The sequence below is a fragment of the Oryzias latipes genome, chromosome 7 (assembly GCF_053564925.1).
Source record: "Oryzias latipes strain Hd-rR chromosome 7, Olatipes_Hd-rR_3.1".
NCBI lineage: Eukaryota > Metazoa > Chordata > Actinopteri > Beloniformes > Adrianichthyidae > Oryzias > Oryzias latipes.
Window position 1 is genome coordinate 9,268,641 of NC_136243.1, and position 23,446 is coordinate 9,292,086.

The following is a 23,446-nucleotide window of genomic DNA, read 5'->3' on the forward strand; positions in this document are numbered from 1 at the left end:
TTCTGCTGATGATCTGCCACAAAATGCAAAAAGAAAATGCTGCAACATGAGGAGTTAGTTTACATTCTAAAAGAATAATTGACAGGTGAGATCTGTGAAGTAGTCAACTTTATTTTTCACAATAACTAAAAGTTTTAAGGCAGTAAAATCCTCACTACACATTTATAGACTTTTCTCACACAGACATGAACATTTTCAGACTTTTCTCTCTTGTTTAAACTCTCAAAGTTCAAACCATCATAAAAAATAAGTCCAGTATTATAGGCAGAAAACAAAACCTGCAATCATAGAATGTTAATGTAAATGTGGCAGTTTGAACGATTCTGTACATCAGACGTGGCCCGATGGAGATTTGTTCACCATAATCTATAGCTGATAGGAACATGGAACACAATACACAACAGAGAGAAAAAAAGCATGGAAAGGTGAACTACGATATATATATATATAGAAGGAACGTTGTAAAGAAAAGTATAATATCAATGTTTTTAAAACCATACAGGTTTATCTTTGGTGAAGTTGTTCCCTTTTGAAAGCTGCCTTCAGTGATCTTTTTTTTTTTTTTTTTTTTTTTTTTTTTTTTTTCTCAACTTGTCCTGTCCAACAGCTAGGCAGACAGATGAGAGCTGAGGGCCTCTTGGGTTGGACATATTTTACTTTAACAAGAGGGGTTATTAATCTTCAGACAAACCAAAGGTATGTCTGAATAAACCCCTTTTGTAATTGAGGCCAAACTTTATTAATTTCAAACATGTCTGAAAATCTTTGGTGTTGGACCGGACGGAAAAGGAAAGAGGGGAAGAAGAAAGAGGGACGTTAGAGAGAGGGGGGGTAGGGGGTGATAATAGGAGGGGAAAGGGGATAAGACCATGAAGCAGCATAAAGCAACAAGTTTACTGGTTGTTAATCATTATGGTAAGGTTCAAATGTAAAAAAAAAACCAAAAAAAAAGGGCGGAGCCTGTCCACACACACACTCAAATGTTATAAACACACTTGTTAGTTGCAAAAATGTCCACCTGTCGACATGTACACAAAACAGATAGTGTTCACACGCATACTTATGCCTTAAAACCAACTAGTGTGAAATATTTCAGTCATTCAGTCTGTTGAGCAGACACCTGTGCTCAGGTGAGTGTTTATGTTCTTCTAAAATGGATGGTGGAACGTTCAGTGATCTTTTAGGGAACTGCAACATTTGGTGCCTGCAGGTTTGCAGCAACTTTATTACCATGAAGTGTGTGTGTGTGTGGGGGGGGCGTGGTGCAGCGGCAGGGCAGTCGACCCATGATCGTAAGATTGCATGTTCGATTTCGTGCTTGCATGCCCCTGAGTCGTCCTTGGCCAACTGAACCCCACCTTCCCTCTGGTGGATAGGCAGGCACCAGCAGCAGAGCCGCCGCCACAAGTGTGTGACTGGGTGAATGGGTCTGTGACTGTGAAGCGCTTTGGGCCTTGTAGGTAGAAAAAGCGCTATATAAGTATACGCCATTTAGGTAATAAGTATTCTCTGAAGGTTAAAATGACCAGATGTGAAGTGAAAGTCCTACAGCTTCCAAAAAAACATGACCTTCAAGATCTAAATGCAGGATTCTAACTAAGTGTTTCCCAACCCTGGTCCTCAATAACACTGTCCTGCATGTTTCCCATGTTGACCTGCTTATCCAGACCTGATTCAGCTCATCATCAGGCTCTGCAGAAGCCTGATGATGACAGTCATCAAAGGCAGGTGTGTTTGAGCAGGGCTGGATTGAAAAAATGCAGATTACTGTTCTCTGAGGACCAGGGTTGGGGAAACACTGTTCCAACACAAGAAAGCCTCAGGAGGAACATTTGCTGTGACTCTCATCTGTTGGTTTAATGGAGGCTGATGGGATCAGTGTGGACATGAGCAGAAGAAGAGGACATTTTGACAGTGCTGTAGGTCACTGCATCTCCTTCATCGTCTTTGTCCACAACCTGGGAGACAAACAATAGAGAACCAACTGTAGACCTTATCCACAAGCATCTACAGCCACAGTAATGTCACGTCTTTAGTTGATGTGCAGCAACAACACTTTGGACAGACTGATGTTTCAGTGATAAGATCATCACTAATCCTCATTGCAGTCTCACAGCTTACCTGCCGCCTGTTGTTGGTGTTCCTGGAGAATCTGATGGAGGTGTAGGAATCAACATCTTGTGGAGGAGTCTGCAGCTGAAGACAGTCAGAGGAGGAACATGAACTTTCTGCTCTGACTTTCTCACAGCTGGAGGATCATATTTCTACTCATGATGATTTGTATGAGTTTCCAAGTAGCAGACAACACTTTCCTGTGTGTCTCACTGTGCTGGAGAACTCTAACAAAGCTGTTCTTCATCTTCCTACCAAGTTTTATTCTGGGATGGTGGACTATGGAGCAGGAGGATTGAGGAGCAATCTTTTTACCTTGTGATGAAAGCTAATGGTCACATGTCTGCTGTGTCAGGACTCACAGAGAAGCTCTGGATTAGATGAACTGTGATGGCCAGACTGGATGTAAATAAGCACATATGTGTAATGTGAGGTGCTTAATCCACCTAACAGAAGTCAGAACTCTGTCTCCCCCTCTGGTCACCAGCGAGAACCATCTCCAGAGTTCCAACCACACTCCCTGAATGCTGCACTATTGACTCTCATTCACTCAATCAACCACAGCATACTTAAGCCCTGCACTGAGCTGAGCTCTGTGCGAAGTATTGTTTGTGCCACTCTGCAGTCATTACTTAGTGTTATGTTGGCATGCCGCCTGCTGCCTCTTTGACCATTCTGTCTCTCCTCTGATGAACTTATGCCAGGCCTGCCTGACCCTGATTTAGCTGTGTGGACTTATAGTTTACCATCAAACCTGCTGCATTTTGATCCAGCCGTCTGCCTGTTCTTGTGACACCACCTGTTCCAGGAGAGCACTTATCCTAACATTAATAGTGGTGCTTTGGATCAGCAGGGATTTATTTTTTGATTTAAGAAGAAGCTTTTGTGTCTGATTCACTGAACACATCTGAGTCCTGATAACCAGTAGGGTTAGCTGCAAAACAAGCAGGGCACTAGTTCATGTGGATTGATTGATTGATTGATTGATTGATTGATTGATTGATTGATTGATTGATTGATTGATTGATTGATTGATTGATTGATTGATTGATTGATTGATTGATTGATTGATTGATTTAAGTGTCATGCACTAATGTGCCCAGCCCACACGGGCTTATATGACACTGAAAAACAAAATACACAATACATAAAGATACATCCTCATCACAAAAAAATCCAATAACCCCCTAATCAGAGTCTAACAGAATACAAAGTGTCCATTCCTATTGTCCATGCCTTTGACACAAAATTTGCCAAACAAAAGATTTAATTTTCAAAAAGCCAACGTAAAATGTTATCTTCAGATAACCAAAACAAATCAGGACATTTCTTTTCTATGACCTCATACATACAAAGTCTCTGTTTTTCATGCAGAGGACAATAAAATAAAAAATGAAATTCATCCTCCACCACTTGCAGCTCACAGACCTCACAGAGTCTTTCCTCCTCAGGAATGCCTTTAAAGCGCCCAACTTCCACCTGTAGGGGGAGCACTCCTGCTCTAAGTTGAGCACATAAGGATCTTTGTCCTCTTTTTAAGTTGTACATAACATATGGCTCAGCAGAAAATGTGTCCTTAATTTGCAAATAAGTTCGTAATTTTGGTTTTTGAAGCAGTTTCCTTTTCCATTCTTTTTCATAATAACCAACTTAAGTTTCCTTAACATTATCTATCTTACATTTCAAACACTTAAAAAATTATGATTGTAGGTTCACAGAGGACAGAATCTTAAATACATCATTACACCAGGGATAAATATGAGTTCTATCCCAATCAAATATTTTACATGCAAGTCTCTCTGCACGTAAAGTTACTATGCGGTTCCATAATCTGAGAACTTCTGCTCTTTGTTTGATCACATAAGGTCCCCCCCCCCCCTTGTCCCCCTCAATGGCGGTTTCAGTGGTGAACCTGTGTACACCCAGAAAGTATCTCATTGCCCTGTTTTGAACCTTATCACACTCAGGAGCGTCTTCATAACCCCAGACTACTGCAGAATAAAATAGCACAGATCCCACCATGGCATCATACAATTTACTGAACGTGTCAAAACTCAACTCAGGACAGACCTTCATCTTATTTATCACTGCGCCAAGTGCCCTCCCATGAGTATTTGATAACAGCTGCTTTCCTTCTGAGAACTTCATATTTTTATGAAAAACAAAACCAAGATATTTATAGGTATCAGTACACATAAGAGTAGTTTTACCAAAATAAAACAGAAAATAACTTTGAGGTACTAAAGGGTTTCTAAAATGAACGATTTGTATTTTATCACCATTGATAGTGAGTCTCCATTTGTTACACCAGTCATTCATTGTATTTAACATTCCTTGTAATTTTATTTCCTCATCAGCTATCAATACAATATCATCAGCATAAAGTAATATGCTCAAGTTCCAATTATTGATATCAATACCCAAGTTAGTTTTCTTAATTTCTTGAGCTAAATCGTTGACATAGAAAGAAAAAAGAGTTGGTGAAAGAACATCTCCCTGTTTAACTCCAAATGGTGTGGAAAACCATCCTGTTTTTAGGTCATTCACCTGCACACAGGCTAATGGAGCCTTGTACAGAGCTTTAATTGCTTTATAAAATTGACCATTAATACCATACATAAGTAATTTATATTCAAGAAGATCTCTATCTATCGAGTCAAATGCTTTTTTTAAATCCACAAAACAAACAAAGGTACTTTTACTTTCTTGCAATCTAGCTCTCCCCACTCTCTCACCACTGTGGAAGTGGTGGAGGATTATAAATATCTGCGTGTGACTATCGACAGCAGACTGAGCTGGAGGAGCCACAGTTCTGCTGTGTACAAGAAGGCCAGCAGCAGACTCTACTTCCTAAGGAAGCTGAGGTCTTTCAATGTGTGCAGCAAGATGCTGGGGATCTTCTATCACTCTGTGGTAGCCAGCACGTTATTCTCATCTGTGGTCATTGCAGTCAGTGACACCAACAAACTGAACGAGCTGATCAGGAAGGCGGGTTCTGTCATTGGCTGCAAACAGGACACATTTGAAACAGTGATGGAGAGGAGGTCGCTGAACAGACTTCTTTCAATCATGGACAACCCAGAGCATCCTCTCCACCCTGTTCTGGACAAACAGCGGAGCTCCTTCTCTAGGAGGCTCAGACAGCTCCGCTCCAAAACTGCCCGGTACCAGAAATCATTCATACCCAATGCAATAACCCTGCACAACAACTCACTATGCAAAAAATAACCTTTGCACATTTTTATTATCTATTTATTTAGTTTTTTTCTATTTTGCACATTTCTTTTGCACATCTTTTTACCAGCACTAAGTCTTTTTTTCCCTCTTCTGTCGGTTGCTATGGTGACAAACAAAATTCCCACGTGTAGGATCAATAAAGTCTTTCTGATTCTGATTCATGAGGAACAAAGTGGGACAGTGTTGCTTTACTGCCCCCTTGTGGCTCGGTCAGTTTGTTGCAGTGAGAGTTTTTTGGTCTCCTTTAAACAAAGTTTAAGGAAAATAACAAAGGTTAAACTCTGTGTGGAGCAGCAGAAACAAGAAACAGAGTTTAGAACCATGGCCACAAAGAAGTCACTATAGAAGTCTAAGATGTCATTATTTAGGTCAAAAACTCACCATATTTTCCTCAATTTGTGTTTTTCGTTCTGCAAAAACAAAAGTCAGATTTAAACTCAGAATCAGAAATTCATCTAAAATAATCTTCTGTTTTCAGCAGCAGGAACGTTCTCACCTTTAATCCTCCTCCATCCCAACAACATGACAACAACTATTAAGCATGCTGCAACAATTACAGCTGCAATGATCACTGCTGTCATGTCTGGAGCTTAAACAGAGAAAACATTCAAGGAAAAGTTAGAAAAAGTTACAGCTCTTTTCTCAGCAGGATTTCATTGGATTTTAAGTCTGTTCAAGTTAAAGCAGCTGTGTGGTTTGTGACCAGCAGAAGCTGCAGCTAAAACTTTATTTATAAAACATTTTTGAAAAATGTTGATAAAAGAACTGCACAGGTAAAAATGCAAAATCAACAAGAAAACATTTACAAATAGACAAAAACCAAAGCAAAAACAAAGCGGTGACACTTAAAATAAATGCAGTCAAATTATGACACATCAAACTGTGGGAAAAAGTAATATAAAGGGCCTATAACATGTAAAATCAACTTTTTGAGCTTTTTAGTGTATTATAATGTTCATTTCTCACTACAGACAACCCCAAAGTGGTATTTTGATCCATTCATGAATTTCTGAAAACAGTGTTTAACCCGCTTATTTGCGTTTCAATGTTTGCAGTTTCATGTTTGTTTGGTGACTTCATCTTCAGACGAGACGATGACATCGACCACATACCTGTTTTAGAGAGATGATCTGTTGCAGCTGATGGTTTGGATGTAGACTGAACTGATTCTGTGGTTGTTGTGGATTCAGCTGCAGATGTTGATGCAGAAGATGGTTTGGATGTTGGTTTAAGTGTTTTTCTAGTTGATCTGACATCATTTTCTGGGAGATGAGAAAGCAGAAGTTTGATGAAACAAGTGTCCTCTGATGTATGTGAGAAAATCTATAAAAAAATCATTGTCTTTCGGAAGAAAAAAATTCTCACACATCCATTAATATTTGTCAATAATTTCATATTTAGATGCATAAACTAGAAAAGATCAAACAACAAGTCTTCATCATGTCTGCAGATCAATTGATATATGTTTCATTCTTATATTCACAAACTTAAAGCTTTAAAATCATATTAAAATGATTAAAATATTAAAATCAAAACTTACTCTTTATAACGTTCAGTTCAACATTAAAATCTGTTTCCTCTTGTCCTGATGTGCTGAACTGTCTGCAGGTGTAAATTCCAGCATCTTCATCTGTGATCTTCTTTATCACCAGAGAACATTTCTCTGTAAGACTCAGTCTGTCTGATTTAGATCCAACATCTTTGTGAATCTTCCCGTGTTCAAACAGGGTAAATGTTTGTCCTGAATTACTGTACAACCAGGTGATTCTAGAACATCCATCATTGAAATCATTTCCATTTTCACATTTCAAAGTGACTTCATCTCCAACTCCAACAGTCTTCTGTGAAAATGTTTGTTCTACAGTTTAGAGAAAGAGAGAAACACAAACATGTTGTGTTGATCCTTTTGATGAACATCTTAGACATTTAACATGCATGTTTAAAGAATACACTGAAGTCAATGTGGTTAGCAGCCTGCTGTCATTAGCATTAAGAACACAACAAGTCATGTTCCATGCTTTCAGAAAGGTCATGTTTGAATCTCTGTCATGTTTCTTACCTGTAAATGTGAGCATCCATGTCAGAAACAGAGGGAAGTGAAGTGATGTGAAGTCAAACATTGTTCTCTCCTCTGCTCTTCTCTGTCTCTTCTTCTCTCAGTGTTTTCTGTCAGAGGCTGAAGTCAACAACACTCTGGACACAAATACATCAATTTCCTGTGGTTAGTATTTCCTCCTTCAAGTCACTTCAGGTTTTTTTTCTTCTTCCTCATATTTGTTCACAGCTTTGAACAACAAGCTTCTAAATCTACATTTTCAACAAACATAAATGAGATTGAAGTGAATTCTGAAATTAAGTACATTTTTACATTTATGTTTCTTAAAAAGTAGAAATGTGGTTTTGTGTAAATGAGGTTTTAGCAGCATCACATGATCGTGTGATCTAGAGTTTGACTGTTTTATCTTCCAGCATTCACAGCTAACAGTGTGAGATCCGGTCTCAAGGTCTTTTGGTCCTTTTTGAAAGAAGCATTCTGATGTCAAGCTTTCTACATGTCAAGGACTTTACTGCAAAGACTTTTGGTTTTTTTAAATTTCACACATTTGTAGATCGTTTTTGTATTTGTTGATGTGAAGTAAAAAAAAACCTTTAACTTCTATAAATACCTTTGGTTTTTATAACTTGTTTTATTTTATTTTTCTTTTTTTGGACATGAAGTCCATTAGTTACTTAGTTATGTTACTTAGTTAAGTAGTTATTTTTCCCCACTTGGAGGGGAAAGCATTAAATGGAGGAAACACTCATGGCAAGTGGAGCTGAGGCCCATTGGCAGGAGCTGGAGCATCAGGGCCTGGAGTTACTGACCTTGATGGAATAGAAAAAGACTTCTTGAGGGAACTGAAGCCTGATAATGGGCGGCCGTGGTGCAGCGGTAGGGCGGTCGACCCATGATTGTAAAATTGCAGGTTCGATTCCCGCCTTACACGCCCATGAGTTGAAGTGTCCTTGGGCAAGACACTGAACCCCACCTTGCCTCAGGTGGTAGGCGGGCGCCTGTGTTTGGCAGCGGAGCGGCCACCAGTGAGTGAATGTGTGTGTTACTGGATGAATGGGTCTGTGACTGTAAAGCGCTTTGTCCTTGTAGGAAGAAAGGTGCTATATAAGTATATGCAATTTATCATAATCTACATGACAAGGTAATTGAACTGTTTGAGGATGGATTTTGTCTTCAAATCCCATTTTTTGATGAGTGAAATAAAGTAGTAGTTGTAGTTGCATAATGAGATTTGTTTTTAATTTGATAGTACAGTTTTTTTAGAGGCATAAAAATGGTTGAGTGGTTCACACGTAGCACTACTGACAACCAAGGTGTGTAATGCACAGTCTGCCACTGATTTTCCACACAATTATCAATTTTCACTGGATGACACTCATCTCTATTTGTCTAGTAAAGCTGACTCTTCTGTTCCCTTCATCACTCTCTCGTCCTGTCTGTCTGAAGGCAAAAACTAGTTAAACTTAAACTTTTTAAGCTCCATAGTGATGAAACTGAACTACTTATTCCAAATCCACTCTCTCCAGAGATTCAAGTTTTACTCTTTTCATTGACTCATTTTTAGTCTCCCTCTCCCCACAGGTTGAAACTTTAGGTGTCATCTTCAACAGTTCATTAGTGTTTTAATCTCAAATCAATAACGTTGTTTAGTCCTTCTTTTTCCACTTAAGAAATATTTATTATCTTTGTCCCTCCCTCACTGTCCATTCTGCCTCTATTATCGTTTACAGTCTGGTCACTTCACTGTCAAGACTTGAAGGATTGACAGACCCAGACGCTGAAACCCAGAATGAGGACACGGAGGTGAAAGGTAAGTAATGAGATTTATTTTTTCCTTCCAGGAAAGTTGGTGTGGCTTGGAGGGCAGCTGGAGAGAACAGCGGCTTGTGGCATGGCTGGAAGTAAGAGCGCAGCTTGGCAGAGCTTGAGGTTTCCACCGGACTGTAGGAGGACTCGGACTGACATCCACACTGGGGACACTTGGAGGCTGGAATCCTGAGACAGGGAGAGGCAAGTTAAACACAAGGCCAGACTTAAACATGGAAACATGAGCTAGACTTGAGACCAGGTTTAGTCACCATAAAGGGCAACGAACTGGCGTTGGCTAATGGGTCTAGAACTCCTCAAGAGCAGAAGCAGTGATGAGGTGAATTGGTCCCAGCTGGTGGAGTCAGGAGCAGAGCAGGAGGGGGAGGGGGAGGAGACTGACAGGTACCATAACATTCACGTCTTGATTACTGTAATGCACTACTCTCTGGTCTCTCTCTAAAAACTCTCATTAAACTCCAACTGGTCCAGATCTCAGCTGCCTGCATCATCTCCAGAACCTCGTCCTTAAGTCATATCAACACCATTCTCTAGCAGCTGCATTGGCTTCCATTAGCCTCCACAATCAAATTCATATTCCTCCTTTCCCCCTTTAAGACAATCCATCACCTGGCTCTACCTTATCTCTCCAACCTTTCCACATCAATACTCCTTCTCATTCTCTTCATTGATCTTCTTCTCTTCTGCTCTCCGTCCCCCGCCTCGGCTTGTTACCACAGAGAGCAGAAGCTTTCAAGCGCTTGGCTCTAAAACTCTGGAATTGTCTCCCTCATGACTTCCTTAACTTGGTCTCTCTGTCATCCTTCAAGTCCAAACTACACACTAATCTGTTATATTTTGCCTTTTTACTCAGTTCACTGTCTATTCTTCTGTCAGCTGTTTTTATTGAACTGTGAATGTATATTTTTGATTTTATTGGTTGTTGCTTTTTTGTACAGTATCCTTGAGATTTTTTTAAAGCACTTTTGAATAAGATGTGGTGTTGTTGTATATAAAATGCATATATTCTGCAACAGTATTATCCCTTGTTGTATCTTAGATGACCCCACCCTTACATTGATGTGTTCTTCCTACCATGACAAAGGTGGATAAAGGTGGAAAAATGTCATGTAATCCATGGACACCAGTGAAGATCACAAATCATTGAAGAAAAAAGGTTCAGTGCACTGTCTAGTGGGTCTAGATGACCCAACTCCCAACGGTATGTGCCTAGGATAGCACAAGAGTTAAAAAAAGTACAATAACGGATGGCCCGTTTGACATGGACGCTCTGGCGCTTGTTTTTAACCTTCATGAAGCAGAGTGTTTCGGCACAATGTTTCGGGGCGTGTGTCAACTAGCGCAGATTACTTGGTTGATGACGTATGAGGCGCCAAATGCATTGTTGGGTCAAACCACGGTTCAGATGTCACTTGTATTTGAACAGTCGGGCGCGCTGTTCCCTGTGTTTATAATACAAATGAATCCCGAACCTTTCCCGACAAGTTCTATTGCTTCCCCTGTATTGGAATCTGCGTCAGTTCATTGCACTTTACCATGGCTCCTGCTAAAAAAAAGTACTAGGGCTCAGGATAGTTTCAACTCGGTTTCTCTTAGAAAGAGAATAAACTATGAACGTTATAGAGAAAATACTTCTATCAATATATGATGGCAAGGTGTGATTGTAGTAGTAGATATAGCTCAGTGGAACGCGCGGGCCAGCCGTATATACCTGTAACACAGAACATTCATTCATTTTTTTTTTTCATCTTCTTAACCGTTTTATTCCCTTTCGGGGTCACGGGGTTGCCGGAGCCTATCCCGGCCACTTGGGCGTAGGCAAGGGATGCCCTGGACTGGTCGCCAGTCTGTCGCAGGGTAGAATATCCTCAATCACACATCCATTCACTCTCACACTCACACCTATGGACAATTTAGAGTTGCCAATCAACCTATGTAGCATGTTTTTGGACGGTGGGAGGAAGCCGGAGATCCCGGAGAGAACCCACGCATACATGGGGGGAACATGCAAACTCCACACAGAAAGGTCCCCCATTGATGTTGTGTTTTTCATGTCCCCCAGCCGGGACTTGAACCAGGGGCCTTCTTGCTGTGAGGCAAGAGCGCTAACCACTGCGCCACCGTGCAGCCAATCAAATTGTAGCTGCTGCAACACAGACAGCCAATCAAATTATAGCTGCTGCAACACAGACGGCCAATCAAATTGTAGCTTGTGTTATGCTGTCCAAGGTGACGAAATCCTTTGGTACCGAGTTCGTACCACAGTTAGAGTGAAGTCAGTCAGAAGTTATGGAAAATGCATAATAAATGTAATTTTTTTTAAGGTGAAAGTGACATTTCATAATTATAGTTTTTCTACTTCTGTCCTGTCTTTGCTTGTGCCAAATAACAGTCATAATCTGTTGCTCATTTCAATTTCAACCATGCTTTAATTAGATTAACATTAACATGCAAAAAAATAAATAAACAGGATACAATACAAAATGTATCGAAATGTTCAACCATGTATTTACAATTAAAGGGCATAAGGATTTAAACATGCAAAAATTGAATACAAGTACTTTAACCCTTGTGGTATCTTAGATGACCCCACCCTTACATTGACATGTTATTCCTATCATGAAAAAGGTGGATAAAGGTTGAAAGATTTCATGTAATTCATGGACACCAGTGAAGATCACAAATCATTGAAGAAAAAAGGTTCAGAGCACTGTCTAGTGGGTCTAGATGACCCCACTCCCAATGTTAAAGTGCAAAGGATAGCACAAGGGTTATAAAATACTGGGAAAGCGGTAAAATGCCAGATACAAGAGAGAGGCACGGGTTAACCCTTGTGCTATCCTAGCCACTTTAACGTTGGGAGTTGGGTCATCTAGACCGACTAGACAGTGCTCTGAACCCTTTTTCTTCAATGATTTGTGATCTTCACTGGTTTCCATGGATTACATGAAATCTTTCAACCTTTATCCACCTTTGTCATGGTAGGCATAACACATCAAAGTAAGGGTGGGGTCACCTCTTTTGTGTACACTAGGAATCATGGAGCTAGGGGAAGGAATAAAATCCAAGACTTGTGGGACCCACCTCCCTATCAGATTGTTTGTGGGGTTATGTATTTTGTTGCCCCTGCAGGTCAGAATGGTCCCCTGAGATGGTTACACAGGACAGAGTTACGGAGTATCCCTGAGATGAAGTTGGCTGAGGATGTTTTGGTAAATGGGGGAGCATGCACAGGAGGAAGCTGGTGTGAATAATGGTGTTGAGCTTCAATTGGATGACCCATTGAATGTACATGATGATGAGGTACCACCTCAGATGCAACCTCTTCAAGGTCAGGAGCTCACAGAAGAAACTGACATCCCTCTAGTTTGTGAGCCCAGGAGGTCAACCCGAAAAACAGCAGGCCAACATTCCAACCCACAAAAATTGCCTATGTCGGCAAAAGTCTCGGTGGACCCACATCGTCGTCGATGATGCACTTTGAGGGGGAGAGATGTAATGGGAGGCACCTGAGGGTGTCGTTATACCCATATAACAGAGGGTATAGAAAGGAAGTTGATGTGTGGTTGCCATGGTGCTAGTTTCCTGTGTTTCCTTCTGTTTTTAGTGTTGGAATACTGTGCCCTGCTGTCCTGTTTAAGAATTTTGGTTTTGCGTTTTGTTCAGGAGCGGACTACTTCTTTTCTATTTTGTTTGTCATTTCTTTGTTAAAGTCACTTCCCCTAATTTTTTATTGGACATTATTTTTTATAAGTGCCGTATCTGACCGAGTGTGCTGTGCATCACAGTTTTCTTGCATATTCGAATTTTTTTTATTATTGGTTTTGCATCTATTGTGATTTTCTTTTCTGCATGTTGGCTGTGGTGTCATCGGTATGGTATTTCACTGAAAATAATGTTCCTGTGTTAATAAAACGTTGACTTGCTTCACGGCAGTTATCATTTTTCTCGTTGCAACATTTGTCCTGTTAATTTTTTATTTTAATGCATCAGACTTTAGCTTGTGCTCTTGTGTTTTAACAGCGATCAGATCAAATCTGGCCGCAAGATTGTTGTTGTTTTCTTTTCCTGTGCGCTCTTCCTGTAAAATCCTTAATACTAATAGGATGTGGAAACAGCGCCCCCAAAATCTCGCTAGTGGTGAAAAAATATCTTACATCCGTAGTGTTAAGAACTAGAAAAAAGGTGTCACACACCTAGGTGTGCAAAATTTGTTCTCCGCATTTGACCAATCCCTTGGAGGAGCGGTGAGCTGCAGACTCGCCGCTTGGGAGGCAGCAACGTTAAGGGTCTTGCCCAAGGACCCTCACTGGGTGATGCTAATTGCTAACCAAGCTACCCAGCCGCAACTACCGTAGAGAATGAATGGGAAAAGTCGCGGCTGCATCCAGAGAGCCTGTGTTCAAGACCAGTGTTAAACATTTTTTTTAAAATTTGCTTTGCATTTATTTTCTTCATGTGATGAGTGTTTTGCTGTGTCAAGCACTTCTCACAGAAAACTAGTGTTTTACGTTGTTTTTTTTTATCATCATTACCAATATTGTTTTGTTTCAAGTTTTTTCATTATCATTTCCACATTGAAGTGTTGCAAGGAGCTTAGGTAAAGGATATACGCCCAGTCCGCCACCAGATTCCGCTTTTCTGTGTGGTTTCAAAGCCCTGAATGGTTAAATCCTTTTTCCGGCACAATTACATGAACCCCAATGAAAGCTTAATAGGGCTTCTATTCCCATCCCGAAGTACAATACAAGATATAATTGTGGCGACAGTGGCTCAGGCGGTTGAGCGGATTGTCCAATGATCGAAGGGTCAGCGGTTCAATCCCCGATTCCCACCAGCTAAATGTTGTTGTGTCCTTGGGCAAGACACTTCACCCTCCTTGCCTCCAGTGTTGCTCCACTGGTGTGTGAATGTGTGTGAATGATCCCAGTGATGGTCAGAGGGGCGGTAAGTGCAAAATGGCAGCCTCTGTCAGTCTGCCCCAGGGCACCTGTGGCTACAACTGTAGCTTACTATCACCAAGTATGAATGAGGAGTGAATGAATAATGGATAAGCAGTTTGAGCGTCTGGAAAAGCACAGAAAGATCCAATCCATTATTATTATTAATTAACATATTGAAGATAAAAACACTCAACATTCTCGGCTTTCCAACATTTAACTTTTTCAATCTGTAGGGGTTTGGGTGTCAGGAACCGGTGGTGGAGGACCCAAAAGGCAGGAGACCCAGCTTGGTGACAGGAAATGAAACATTTAATAAACTGAAATATTACAAAATGAGGGTGAGAACCAAAAAGGTGGCAAAGAAGAGCAAATGACCTGACACTAATGAACTGAAAACCAGACACTTATATACACTGAGGGTGATAAGATAAATGAAGACCAGCTGTGGATGAAAAACATGGATCTGTTGTCACAGACAGGGCGACTCAGAACATGACCAAAACAGCATAAAAACCAAATTAAGCAACAGAACCCCCACATTGGGATGAAAACTGAACATATTTTTATACTTTTACCTCTGAGATAATCAAAGAATTAAATGTTGTACCTGAGCTTAAAGACAGCTAAACAGCTTTACTTTCAACGCATGCGCATCACCCCGCCACACGCAGAACGTGCTTGTCCTCTCCAAAACAAGCTTCCCACCTTTACATACCGCACGTGGCCACTAGATGGCAGCGTAATATGCATAACTTATAGCTTTACAGTGGATTGTTAAATCTTATTGCCCAAAACAAGAAAAAATAACAATTAAACCCATAGTAAAAAAAATTACAAAAAAACATGCAAAATTGGGGGAGACAGAACAAGTCTTATTAAGGCTTTAATACAATTCCGAAAATAAAATTGATTAAATAGAGCAATACTAGATTTTTCTAGAGGGAAAAAAATTGCAAACATTAATTTTGAGAAACAAATTCTTACTTCTATTTGAAATAACAAAGAAATCAGTGTAAACCTTCAGGTTAATATAGACAGCATAGAAAAAGTTAACAAAAGATGTAGAAAAGATGAGTCTTTAAAGTATTAAGAAGCACTAAACTGGGAAATAAAGTCAACTGATTGAAGAATTAAAAAAATAATACACATTCTTTACTATTTATTTGACATATTGTAACTTTGTCTGTACAGATTGAGATGATAATTTATCTTGTTTTTTAGGTGAGTCGGAGATTTCTGACTAAAGACTTATTTCATCAAAACCTTAAGCTTTAGTAAATATTTAAAATAATCACATAGAAAAAAATTTTCCCACTTATTTTGAATAAAGTCTGAAAAAACACTTTTAAACATTTTGACCTCGGAAATGATTTCTAGTATGATCTAAAGCTGGTCTTCCTGTAACCGGGACAGCCTTTATCTTATTTTATAATAGCACAAAATCTGTTCAAGGGTTACCATACCTGAGGGATCTCCAACAAACTACTGCATTACACTACTAGTCATAGCCCCTCCTTCCTTTCTTCTTCTTCTTCTTCTTCTACTTCTTTTGACTCCCCTATATATTCCAAAGGCTACTGTTCCCCACCCCCTTTTGTATGACCTCCTGTCAGAGAGGTGGGTGCCATCATCCTAAAATCATTTTATAATCCCAATACATCCTATTGTTTATTGCCCTTTTGGGTTTAATTTTTATTTGTATAACTACAGCAATGTTTGTTTCTAACTTGTGATGTGATGATTAAAAGGGATTGATGGTTCAGGAGAGATATTTTGGGGATTCACTGTTAAAGCTTAAATGTCGATTTGTTTTGTTTGTATAGGAACTGGAGTGGGCAGGATCACACAGTGTATTGTTTTCTGTTTGTTTTATTACCAGGTATGTATGAGAAAAATGTGAGTGTAAAATGTGTTACAGAGCCTGTATAAGGTTTTAAGCTAGCATGCCGCGTGCGGCATACGCCCCTTTTGTATGACCTCCTGTCAGAGAGGAACTGGAGTGGGCAGGATCACACAGTGTATTGTTTTCTGTTTGTTTTATTACCAGAATAAAGGGAGGCTTCTCTCCAAGAGGTAACACTGTGTCACACCATATATTAACCAGCACAACGCAGAAAGCGACCGGTTACATTCCATCATTTGGTGGTAAAAGATGAAGATAACTTTAAAATGTGGTCATCAATGGAGTCAAGGAGAAGCAGGCAGGTCTTCAATTCATCATTCTGCTCCTGTGAGAAACACAGAACTGATCACTCTGACTCTTTGTTCTGCTTATAAGGACAGAATATGAACTCAGCTCATGTTTCATGGAAAAAGTCAGAATCAGTCATAGTCTGTGTCTGTAACAGTTTCATGTGTTTGTGTTGTCACCTTGTGTTCTGGTCCATATGCAGACTGATGCAGTGATGACTGAGAGTGCTGCTAAACCCACAGGAACATAGATGATCCTCCACCAAACACCTTCAAGGAGAATCAAACCATTCAACACATTTTCTCAGTAAAATGGAACACAAACATCATCACCACTTTGATGCTGATGACACTTGGCTTTTCTTTTCTTTTCCTCCAGATGACATGACTGTGTCAGCTCATGTTTCTGTCTATTCAACATCCCCACTTGAATTAAAGAAAAACATCTTTAGCTGAGTCTTCCAGCACAGCAGCTCCATTTGCAATCTTTAAGGAAGACTGAAAACTGAATCATCTTACAACTTCCAAAGCACATTAAAACTTTGAAATGAAGCTCTGTCTGTTTTCAGACATTTATCTTATAGTAATTATTACCCTTTATGATGCTGACCTGTTTTTTGTCTGTTTTCTCCCTTTATTGTTGGTTCCTTTGGGTAAAAATATCTGCTGAATATTTCAATCTAAATCTTAGCTTCTGCACCTCTAAAGGACTTCAGTTGGGATGGGTGAAGTGCTGCTAACCTCCAACTTTGAATTGTGTCTGGTGGTGGAAAGAGTTTTTCAAGCAGATGGAAGAACCTCAGGAGGAAGAGCAGTTAAATACTGAGTGATTGGTTGTTGGTTCAATTCTGAACCTTTTCTGTGTTTAAGCATCACATTTATTCTCTGATGGTTTCAGAAGTGTTGAAGTTTACAGATGAGACGAACTCCTCATAAAGTAACTGTTGGTATCTTTTTAAACAGGTAACTACATCATAATTTCCATGTCGAGTCATTTTATGTTTGACTGGAAGTTTGAGCAAAAACAGAGACTTAGTCTTTTGATTGACAGCTATGAGTTGAACCCTCTGCTCTAAAACATTTTCACTGATTTATTTCTGACAACCTTCATGTTTGTTTGGTGACTTCATCTTCAGACGAGACGATGACATCGACCACATACCTGTTTTAGAGAGATGATCTGTTGCAGCTGATGGTTTGGATGTAGACAGAACTGATTCTGTGGTTGTTGTGGATTCAGCTGCAGATGTTGATGCAGAAGATGGTTTGGATGTTGGTTTAAGTGTTTTTCTAGTTGATCTAACATCATTTTCTAGAAGATGAGAAAGCAGAAGTTTGATGAAACAAGTGTCCTCTGACGTAATGGAGAAACCATAAAAAACTACAAAAACTGTTTCACATACAGTTCACGTTTCTTGAACTGAGTTTGAATAATTTCATATTTACATGCATAAACTAGAAAAGATCAAACAATAGAAGTCTTCATATTTATCTTCATATCAGTTGTTGTATGTTTCAGTCTCATATTCAAAAACGTAAAGCTTCAAATATTAAAATCAAAACTTACTCTTTATAACGTTCAGTTCAACCTGAAAATCTGTTTCCTCTTGTCCTGATGTGTTGAACTGTCTGCAGGTGTAACTTCCAGCATCTTCATCTGTGATCTTCTTTATCACCAGAGAACATTTCTCTGTAAGACTCAGTCTGTCTGATTTAGATCCAACATCTTTGTGAATCTTCCCGTGTTCAAACAGGGTAAAGCTTTGTCCTGAATTACTGTACAACCAGGTGATTCTAGAACATCCATCATTGAAATCATTTCCATTTTCACATTTCAAAGTGACTTCATCTCCAACTCCAACAGTCTTCTGTGAAAATGTTTGTTCTACAGTTTAGAGAAAGAGAGAAACACAAACATGTTGTGTTGATCCTTTTCATGAACATCTTAGACATTTAACATGCATGTTTAAAGAATACACTGAAGTCAATGTGGTTAGCAGCCTGCTGTCATTAGCATTAAGAACACAACAAGTCATGTTCCATGCTTTCAGAAAGGTCATGTTTGAATCTCTGTCATGTTTCTTACCTGTAAATGTGAGCATCCATGTCAGAAACAGAGGGAAGTGAAGTGATGTGAAGTCAAACATTGTTCTCTCCTCTGCTCTTCTCTGTCTCTTCTTGTCTCAGTGTTTTCTGTCAGAGGCTGAAGCCAACAACAACGCACACTCTGGACAGAAATACATCCATTTCCTGTGGTTAGTAGTTCCTCCACTATGTCACTTCAGAAGTTGTGTTATCAAATAAGCCCATCAAATATTTTATTATTATTCTCCTAATTATAGTGTCAGGAGTCTTCCTGTCCTCTTGTCTGCTATTGCATCCTCTTTCACAGTCATCACTTACATTTGTTCAGCTGCCTGTTTTTGCATTGATCTCTAGTTGTCCGACAGAAAGTTGTTTCTCTGCAGATCTATAGCCTTTTGGTTCTAATCCTGTTCTTGTTGCCTAATCCTGTTTGGACCCTGATCTGTCCTGGAATCTTTCCTCTCTGTCTTGAAAAAAACTGTTGGTGGATGAGGTCTTGGAACTTCATGACAGGTTCTGAATAAAATACAAAGTCAGCTGATTTGGGGTTTGTGACTTCAACCAAAAACAATAAAAACAGAATAAACAATTTATGACAAGAAAGCTCTTTTTTTAATCCTCTCACCATGTTCCAGGAAATCTCATTTATTGATTGTTATTTGACCATGCACACTGCAAAAACGGACACAAATTGTCTTATTTTGTGTCTTGCAAGAAAAGTAATCTTATCAAGACAGTTTTTTTTCACAGCAAAATGATCTTAGTTTCAGAAAACATGTCTTAGACTACAGTTTTTTTTAGAATATTTGAATTTTCGGTAAGATCAATTTTCTGACCTCATTGGCAGGTTTGGTTTTTGTTGCTCATTTAAAGAGCATTTTTGATTAAATTCTAGAGCACTTACATTCTGACCAAAGTAGGGTCCGAGGGCCAAATTTGGCCTGCCAAATTTGTTTATGTAAAACCCCTCAACCTCCTGTCCATTGTCTATGGTTTCCAAAACTCCACTGCTGTAATTTACTTTCAGCCTCCAGGTGGCGCTGTTAGCACTCTCTCTGCCCACGGCTAAGGGGGAAACAACCCAAGAGTGAGTCAGCGCTTGGCTTTCAACTCGGACACAACATAGCTATTTTTAAAACATAATTAGTGTTACAAATTCCCAAGAGCCTTCACGGTCTCCTCCAATTCTTTCAATTACCTTTTTCAGTTTGTCAAGATGGAGCAACAACAGGAGTGGCAAAAGGATAAGAGGCATTTTTAAAATATATGGAAGGAGTATTTCTTTGGGGGCAGAAATCTCTTCTAAGGCTGTTTGTCTTGTTTTCCAGCAATCTGTGGCTGTACTGAAAGAGGACAATATAAGATGCCACTACGAGACTAAACATGCAGTCTTCTCCAAATATAAAGGTGAGGCGCAAAAGAAAAATTCCATCAAGCTTCTAACTAAACTTCGGTCACAGCAAGCCACCCTCATGAGGCCCTCAACAGCACAGGACTGCGCCACACGGGCCAGCTACAAAGTTTCGGTGCTAATTTCCAAGAGTGGGGGATCGTTTTCAATGGGGGATTTTGTTAAGGACTGCCTGTTCACAGATCCTACAATAATGGGTGTTGTATGTGTTAGAACTGTTAATATGTTAGCGACCACAAGGGGGCGCGTGTAGGCTTCAATTAACTGTTCAGAAAGACGAATAAGAGTGTGTTGTAGCTGTGGAACAGGAATAAAAATGAATTGAGCTTCCAAGTCCGCCTGATGACTGATTTGTGCAGCACTAATTACCACAAAAACAACATATTTTGGCGAAGAGGTGTGACTCCAGTGTCTGCTAAGCGGTGGAAGTCCACGCTGTGAGCTAACGGCTATTGAGCTAGCTGTGAGTGGGGCCGCTGCACGTGTCTTCAACATCAGAGACCTGGAGGGAATGACTCGACACATGGACACGTTTGAACAGTCCGGGGAGCAATGGATGACATATAGTGAGAGGCTTGAACATTTTGTTCTAGCAAACGGCATTGAAGACGACAAGAAAGTCCTGGTGTTGCTGAGTGTGCTGGGTCCGAAGACGTATGGATTACCACGCAGTTTAATTACTCCAGTGAAGCCTGGTGAAATGACTTATGAAGACATAACAGATGTTTTGCAGAACCATTTTGCTCCGAAACCGCTGGTCATCGCAGAGAGGTTCAGGTTGCACAAGCGAAATCAGGAAGAAGGAAAAACGGCATTGCAGTGAGTATGTGGCTGTTTGAAGAGACTTTCCGAACCTTGTGAGTTTGGCGCAGATCTGGAAGACGCACCGCGGGTCCAATTTGTGTGCAGTCTAAAAGGGGAGAATGTGCAGAAGCGCCTGCTGATTGAAGAAAATCTCACTTTCTAGAAGGCAGTCGAATTGGCGGTGGCAGCTGAGATGGTGGCACGGGATGCACAGCAGTTAAGCGGGTCATTGAAAGTGAATGCTGTATTTTCCCAAAAACCCACCGTGAAGTGCAGAAGATGTGTCAAAACAAACCATACGGAGGACGACTGTTGGTACAAGGATCGTGACTGTCACCAGTGTGGAAATAAGGGTCACATTAGGATGTGTAAGAGTAAAGGGTTCTTAGAAGTTGCAAGGAAACAAAGAGAGTAAACAAGTCTTTATAAGTAAATCAACCAAGTACAAAGTTCGAGAGAAGATGCAAATGATGGTAAAGCGGAAGAAGTTGAAAGTCACACTGATGAACTCTGTCATTAGTGATGAGATATACAGTCGGATCACAGTGTTGCCTACAGTAAATGGGCAAGAAATGGAGATGGAGCTGGACACAGGGGCTGCAGTGTCTTTGATCTTTGTGGTACTGTATGAAACCAAACTGAAACAAGGGCCACTACAGTCCACTGATTTAATCCTGAAAACTTACACGGGAGAGCCGCTTGCATCGGAGGGTGTCATTAAAGTGAAAGTAAGGCTAAATAATCAGTCGACAACCCTGACGTTGTATGTTGTGAAGGTTGATAGTCCACAACCTTTTGGTAGAGAGTGGCTCAGAGCCATTAGACTGAACTGGAAAGACTTAAAGTCAGTGTTGATGGTGGAACAAGGTGAGAAAGAAAGCTTACAAAGTGTAATTAAAGAGACATGCTGGGGTTTTCTCCACCAAATTGGGCACATTAAAAGGAATTAAGGCGAGACTGACTCCAAAGGATGACTGTGTGCCCAAATTTCACCCCCCACATATGGTGCAGTATGCTCTTCGACCAAAGGTGGAAGCTGAACTTAAACGCTTAGTTAGTCAGGGTGTCATTTCCCCTGTCGATCACAGTAACTGGGCCACACCAGTGGTTCCAGTAAGCAAGAAGGATGGCACTGTGAGGCCTTGCGGGGATTTTAAAGTAACCATCAACCCAGTTCTCGGTGTGGACAAATACCCAATTCCACGCATTGAGGATTTGTTTGCATCCCTGGCTGGAGGCCAACGCTTCAGCCAATTGGACTTGTCAAATGCATACCTGCAGATGGAAGTTGAGGAGGAGTCAAAGAAGTTGCTGACCATCTCAACTGAAAAAGGGTTGTTCTGTTTCAATTGTTTGCCATTTTGGATCGCTTCTGCCCCTGCGTTATTTCAGAAAGCGATGGATCAGGTGCTCTTGGGGTTACCATTTACCCACTGTTACTTAGATGACATTTTGGTCAGTGGACCAGATGAAGCGACTCATCTTCAAGCATTGGATGCAGAGTTGAGAAGGTTAGGTGAGTATGGTTTGCATGTAAAGCAGGGCAAGTTTTTGTTTTTCCAGGACTCAGTGGAGTACCTGGGTCACATTATTGATTCTGCAGGGCTCATTATTATTGAAGTGCGTGCTATTGTGGAGGCACCATCACCCAGCAATTTGGGGCAGCTTCGTTCTTTCTTGATTAATTATTATGGTCATTTCATTCCTGACCTCGCCACAGTTTTAAAACCCTTGAATGTTTTGCTTCAGAAGGGTCAAAAATGGACTTGGTCACAAGCTTGTGAGTCAGCATTTTTTAAAGCGAAGGCATTGCTGGTGTCACAGGATGTGTTGACACACTACAATGCTGGACTGCCGCTTCGTTTGGCTGGTGATGTTTCCCCTTATGGGGTGGGGGCGGTACTCTCACATGTAATGCAGAATGGTGAGGAAAAACCTATAACTTTTGCTTCCAGAACTCTGAGCAAGGCAGAGCAAAATTATGCACAGCTTGAGAATAGTTTTTGGGGTCCGTAAGTTCCATCCTTATCTGTGTGGTAACAAGTTCACTCTGCTTCCAGATCACCGGCCTCTGACTACTATTCTGCTGCTGCTAGAATGCAACGTTGGGCTTTGTTGTTGTCGGCTCATGAGTACACCATCGATTACCGCAAAGGAGAGGCTCATGCTAATGCAGATGGTCTCTCAAGGTTGCCACTCCCATATTCAGAGGAAACAAAGACAGACACGGTGCAGGTGTTCTATGCGGTGCAGTTAGAAACTTTGCCAATCAGCAGCGCTGAGATCAGACAGGAGACTTTGTCTGACCCTTTTCTGTCAAGAGTGATGGAGATGGTCGCGACAGGATGTTTTCCTGCTGCCAAAGATTCTGAGTAGTTGGCACCTTTTCTGCTGCACAGAGATGAGCTCACAATACAACAGGGATGCCTGATGTGGGGTAGTCGGGTTGTGGTACCCAAAAGTTTCGTTTCATTTTCATTTATTCGTTTATTTAACAGGAACAGTGCACATTAAAGGCATGGCTGCAATGCGCCAGAATTAGCCCAAAGGTTTTTTTTTCATCTGTAGTCCCCGGACAGGTGTTAAAATCGTCAACCTTAAAAGTGTGAAGCATGAATTAAATACATTAATAGAAAATATACATGCACAATAAACAATCATTTAAAATACATAAAACATGCACACAGTGAGAAACACAAAAAACTAATACAAACGACACAAAGGTAACAGATCAGACAAGGAGGGGCAGACATTAAAATAGTTCAATGTAGACATGTTTGT

The 23,446-nt window shown here is 40.4% G+C and overlaps 1 protein-coding gene and 2 long non-coding RNA genes across 4 annotated transcripts; 1 reads left to right on the forward strand and 2 right to left on the reverse strand.

The window, feature by feature from the left end:
* Positions 1-782: 782 nt before the first annotated feature.
* On the reverse strand, positions 783-7,518 carry LOC105357686 (uncharacterized). The gene is made up of 7 exons (XM_023956971.2): positions 7,409-7,518; positions 6,890-7,207; positions 6,462-6,611; positions 5,846-5,938; positions 5,731-5,759; positions 2,122-2,196; positions 783-1,958 (listed from the first exon to the last, which is right to left on the reverse strand). The coding sequence occupies exons 1-7, from the start codon at positions 7,467-7,469 to the stop codon at positions 1,857-1,859; spliced, it is 828 nt and encodes a 275-aa protein (XP_023812739.1). The 5' UTR covers positions 7,470-7,518; the 3' UTR covers positions 783-1,856.
* On the forward strand, positions 7,444-16,252 carry LOC144994022 (uncharacterized). Of its 2 annotated transcripts, none has more exons than XR_013657395.1 (2): positions 7,444-7,570; positions 9,247-16,252. It is a non-coding gene; the product is annotated as an uncharacterized LOC144994022 (long non-coding RNA). The 2 variants fall into 2 exon arrangements; XR_013657394.1 differs by having other exon boundaries at positions 7,489-7,570; positions 9,136-16,252.
* Positions 16,216-17,671, reverse strand: LOC144994024 (uncharacterized). The gene is made up of 3 exons (XR_013657397.1): positions 17,528-17,671; positions 16,546-16,635; positions 16,216-16,403 (listed from the first exon to the last, which is right to left on the reverse strand). It is a non-coding gene; the product is annotated as an uncharacterized LOC144994024 (long non-coding RNA).
* Between the last annotated feature and the right edge of the window lie 5,775 nt (positions 17,672-23,446).